The following is a 5,104-nucleotide window of genomic DNA, read 5'->3' as shown; positions in this document are numbered from 1 at the left end:
GTGTGTGTGTGTGTGTGTGTGTGTGTGTGTGTGTGCCTTTGGAGACAGAATCAGTGGCTTGGAACTTGCCAACTAGACTGAGCCAGCTGGTTCGTGAGTCTCAGGGATGCACTTGCCTCTGCCTCCCTGGTTCTGGCATTACATGTACATTTTATGTCCAGCCTGGCTACCAGACTCAGGTCTTTGTGCTTGACCACTGTGTCTTGCTCATCTCACCAGATGGAAACCAGCAGAGGCCACTGGGGTAAATAAAGTCTATCAGGCAGCTGTCCCTTGTGGGAAGAATTGGGTTATTATTCCTTTAGTCACGATGTTGTCACTGCCTGTTGGGAGCAACTGTGTTTGCCCCCTCCCCCCATCCATGCCTGGCATGAGGTTGCAGGTTAACTCCTCGGACCACATGAGTAATGGGTTTCTAGAACCAAAAGTGTGGCCCAGAGTCGTTGGGCATCAACACTGGCTTGCTGCTCGGGCAGAGTAATAAATGAGGCTGACAGACATGAGCTCTTCTCATAGAGAACAGGGTTGAGTTCCCCACTGTATGGGGTATGCTAGGTGGGGAGGATTTTCCATGATGGGCATGGATGTGTGTGCTTGTGTATGTGTGCATATATGGCTCAGGGAATCTTACCAGGACCACTGGCATGCTAGGTACACATTTAACATCTACCTGTTGGGAATTGGTTCTAATGCCTTGTCTTATTTTGGCTTCCAAAAGTTGCTCTTCCGGACCTGAGGGTCCCTGGCCCTATCGGAGTATAAAGTCTTAGCATTGAAGGGAGGGGTGAGAGAGCTTTGGAATGAAGTCAGGGAAGGAGGCTGTGGGGCAGGAAAGAATGATGGCCAAATGTGGGCTGACTGGATAGAAAGACACAGCTCCAGAACCAAAGGCCATCGGCACAGGCCGAGATGGTGGCTCTCTATGGGTCCAGCACAGCACAACTGCCTGCCTGTCTAGGGTCCTCAGGGACCCAGTAGCATTCCAAAGATATCTGACTATGACTCAGTTGGTTCCTGAACCTTTGACAAAGCTAGGATGATACAGCAAGAATGGGCTCTCTCTGTACCCTCAACTCTACTCACTTCCTCTGGGACTCATTCCTAAAGGGACAGGGATCCCTTCAGAAGAGCCCAGAAGCTGACATTTGCAGGCCTGTGTATGCATGCATGTGCATTTCAGGGAAGAACCTGTCCAAAACTGTCATTTGCTTCTTGAGACCCTGGGATCCTTCCTAAAAGGCTGGACCAGCACCTGATCCCACCCAGAAACTTGTATATGGGGTGTGTGTTCTTGTGTGTGTGTGTGTGTGTGTGTGTGTGTGTGTAGAGGGAAAGAGAGATCGGGGATTGAACCTAGGGCCTGGGATATGCTGAGCAAGAGCTCTTTCACTAAACTATATCTCTAACCCTTTTTAACTATGTGTGTATGTATACACACTCCTGTGTGTAAGTGTGTGTGTGTGTGTGTGCAAGTGTGTGTATGTATGTGGTGTGTGTGTGTGTGCAGGTGTGTATATGTATGTGTGTGTATGTGGTGTGTGTGTGGATATGTGTGTGCAGGTGTGTATATGTATGTGTGTGTATGTGTATGTGTGTGGATATGTGTGTGCAGGTGTGTATATGTATGTGTGTGTATGTGTGTATGCAGGTGTGTGTATGTATGTGTGTGTGCAGGTGTGTGTATGTATGTGTGTGTGTGTATGTGTGTGTATGTATGTGTGTGTGTGTATGTGTATGTATGTGTGTGTATGTGGTGTGTGGTATGCGTGTGTGTGTGTGAGTCTCTGTGCAGGGAAGACAAAGGTTGACATAAAGTGTCTTCCTTGACCTCTACAACCTTATTTTTGTTTTTATTTTTACTTTTATTTTTGTGAGGCTCTCACTGAACCTGGAGCTCACCTACCATGCTAACCTGAATGGCCAGCAAACTCTAGATCTCCATGTGTCTGTCTCACCCACGGGTGCTGGGATTACAGGAATGGACCTCTGCCTGGCTTTCACAAGGGTGGTGGGGATCAAGCTCAGACCCTCATGTTTGCAGGAAGCACTTTCCCCGCAGAGCTGTCTCCCAGCCTCTTCTTTTACATTCTGTTTTGAGACATAGTCTCTAAGTTGTTCCTTAAACTTGGGAATCTTCCTGCCTCAGCCTTCGAGGAGGCTGGGTTTACAGGCCTGTGGTATCAAGGCCCACTAAATACAATTTAAACAAGGGACATTGGAAATACCAGTGCTGTTCAAAGAATCAAAGGAATGTCTCCTTGAAGGAACATTCTAGGCCTGGAATGAGAACTATCTGGGACAGAAAGCAGCCTGCAGTTTTTCTAATCATCCAAATGGCCGTCTGGACCAGTATGGAGACTGCTGTGGGGAAAGGCTACTTAGGAGTTAACTCTAGAACACATTTGTCTCCTTCCAAAGGAAGTTGTCTTTAACAGTGGCTGGTGTCCACGAGCTCTTCTTCCTGGGGTTGGGAACACAATGTGGGGAAGCTTTCTCACTGGAAAGGCAAAAGGCAAAAGTCCAAGCAGCTCTGAGGCAGCACTATGCAAGAGAAAAGTTCTTGGTCACTAGCGGACCCAGACAGGCCTTGACCCAAGCTCTTGGGCCAGCCAACACCCTGAGGGCAGGTATGGCCCAGTGAGTGTAAGATCCTCCCACCAGCCCTGGAGCCAGGCCAACTCCTAGAAGGCAGGGCCTCAGTGTCAGCCCGTGTCCCCACAGTGACACCCTGTGGCAGGTAGATGAAGCTGCAGGAGCAGAAAACTGCTTTGTGGGGGATTTGGCTGTGAATTGCCAACAGTTCAGAGGTGGGTGGAGTTCAAGCAGTTAACCAGGCAGGCATTTGGTCACCTTTGTGGCCAGGTACTGGTTCTTCCTGGGTAGGTGTGGGGCTCTAAGAAGGCTTTTTGGAGGGAATGCCAGGTACAGATGAGAGGCGTACATCCTTTTCAACAGGAAGCTGCCTGGCCATGGCGGTACCTGGACGTTAGGTTAGTACATTGCTCCAAGTCATGGCTGCGTGAATGGCCTGAGTTCTGAGCCTCACAGACTCAAGTACCTGACATGGAGGGGTCCTGCCAGGAGGATAGATCCTCAGTAGAGTTGAAGACGTAAGTTTGGCAGGGGAAGGGGACGATGATGGAGAGGTGGGAGCGGGGAGGGAGAAGGAACAAAGGAAAATGTTTTAAATTTACTTCCAGGGCAGGGGAGAGGCCAGATGAGAAGAGCTTGCTGTGCAAACACAGGTCCCCAAGTTCGGATCCCCAGCACCCATGTGAAGCTGGGCACGGCAGCACGGCACAAGATGCAGATGTACCCAGGTCAGGCATCCCTTCAGGAGTCAGGGCACCCAGGGAGCTGCTGGTTACCAGCAAGGCCCAGAATAACAGGCACAAAAGTGTTCTAGAGACAGGCATAGTAGGGGTATCTGAAGCAAGGTGACTGGTTGCTAAGGGAACAAAAATATTGCAAGAAGGGAGAGGGTTCCTAAATTGGGGTTATGAGGCCCATCTTAGCCAATGCCAAGTCCTCTTCCTCCACTTTTTCCTCCTCTTCCTCTCTCCCTCCTCCCCTCTTCCCCCTCCCCTTCCTCCTCTCCTCGTCCCCTTCTCCTTCCCTCCTCCTCTTTTCCCTTCCCATCCACCCTTTCCCCACTCTTCTTTCCCCTCTTCCTCCTCTTCTTCCTCCTCTTCCCCTTCTTCTTCCTTTCCCTCCCCTTCCTCCTCCTCTTCTTCCTTTTCTTCCTCCTCTTCCTCCTCCCCTCCTCTTTTTCCTCCTCCCCCTCCACTTCCCCTTCCCCCTCCTTTCTCTCTTCCTCCCCTCCTCCTCTTTTTTCCCACCCTCCTCTTTTTCTTCCTCCTTTTTATTACCCTTTTTCTCTTGGATGCCCGAATGGTGGTGAGAGAACAGCTTGTAGGAGTCAGTTCTCTTCTTCCACTACATAAGTAGCAAGGATCAAGCTCAGATCAACAGGCTTAGCAGCAAGCACCTTTAACATGCTGAGCCGACACAACGGCCCCAGTCTTCTTCATACTTCCCTAAAGCCTTTGTCTCCTGCTTCCTTCCTTGGGACCCTGAGCTCTCACACACTTGTGCAAGGATTCTAGTCTCCCAAGATTTCCCCTTATGATTTCCCACACTGCTCCTCCTCACAGCTTCCTGGTACCCAAGTCCTCATCTGAGAACCATAACAACCTCTGGTTGGGGTGCTTCACGCTGAGTGGTTACCATTTCTGCCAGAGAGCATCTTCAGGAACTTTGGACATTGCACTTCCACTGTCTGTGCCAGTGCCGAGGAGGGCCAGCAGGTCATGTTGTCCCAAAACCTCTCACAGCCTGCAGAGAAGATTGGGGTGGAGTAGACCACGGACCAAGGCCACCCACCGCCCTTTAACCCCAGTTCCCATTATACACTGACACCTTGAACTCCACCTTTCCAGGGCTGGGACATGGATGGAAAGCAGAGTCTTGCACACACTGGGCAAGTGTTCTGCCTCTGAGATATTTCTCCAGCTCTTGCCCCACCCCCCATAATTCCCAAAATCTTTCCCAATAGCACCGTCAACCAGAGGCAAGTGATTAACACTCGAGCCTATGGGGAATGTATTCAACTCATAACACCAGGGCTAAGGCTGTGCATGCTCAGTTTGAAGAGCACCGGCCTAGCATACCCAAGAGCCCTGGGTTTGGTCTCCAGCACCACATAAGCTTATAATCCCAGTAAGGAGGAAGCAGGAGGGTCAGAAGTTCAAGGTCATCCTCAGCTGCACAGCAGATTCGAAGCCAGCCTGGGCTACACAAAACTCTGTCTCAAGAAACAAAAACAATGCCATCCAAGCAATGTTTCCTAGAACCACTCTTTTAGACTCACACCATCTTCATCCTGGGCTATAGCCTGCCCTTGCCCTGTTCCTCAGCCTAACTCTGAACTTCTCCCAGGCCCGCTAGGGCAAAACACACCACATCTGACTCACCTTCTCTCTTCCCCAGACCTCTCTACCCTCTGCTAACCCAATTCATCCTGGCCAGACCCAACCCTTGTTCTCTCTCTCTCTCTCTCTCTCTCTCTCTCACACACACACACACACACACACACACACCTCCT

General features: G+C 50.4%; 1 protein-coding gene across 1 annotated transcript in view; it reads right to left on the bottom strand.

Moving 5' to 3' along the window:
• Positions 1 to 5,104, bottom strand: part of Sctr (secretin receptor) — a 51,377-nt gene that overhangs the window by 26,529 nt on the left and 19,744 nt on the right. The window contains exons 4-5 of the mRNA XM_029475539.1: positions 4,228 to 4,335; positions 2,851 to 2,963 (exon numbers count right to left, since the gene is read on the bottom strand). Coding sequence (XP_029331399.1) covers positions 2,851 to 2,963; positions 4,228 to 4,335 — 221 coding nt within the window. The remainder of the gene's footprint in view (positions 1 to 2,850; positions 2,964 to 4,227; positions 4,336 to 5,104) is intronic.

The sequence above is a fragment of the Mus caroli genome, chromosome 1 (genome assembly GCF_900094665.2).
Source record: "Mus caroli chromosome 1, CAROLI_EIJ_v1.1, whole genome shotgun sequence".
Lineage (NCBI taxonomy): Eukaryota > Metazoa > Chordata > Mammalia > Rodentia > Muridae > Mus > Mus caroli.
This window is presented reverse-complemented; position numbering and strand designations above follow the sequence as displayed.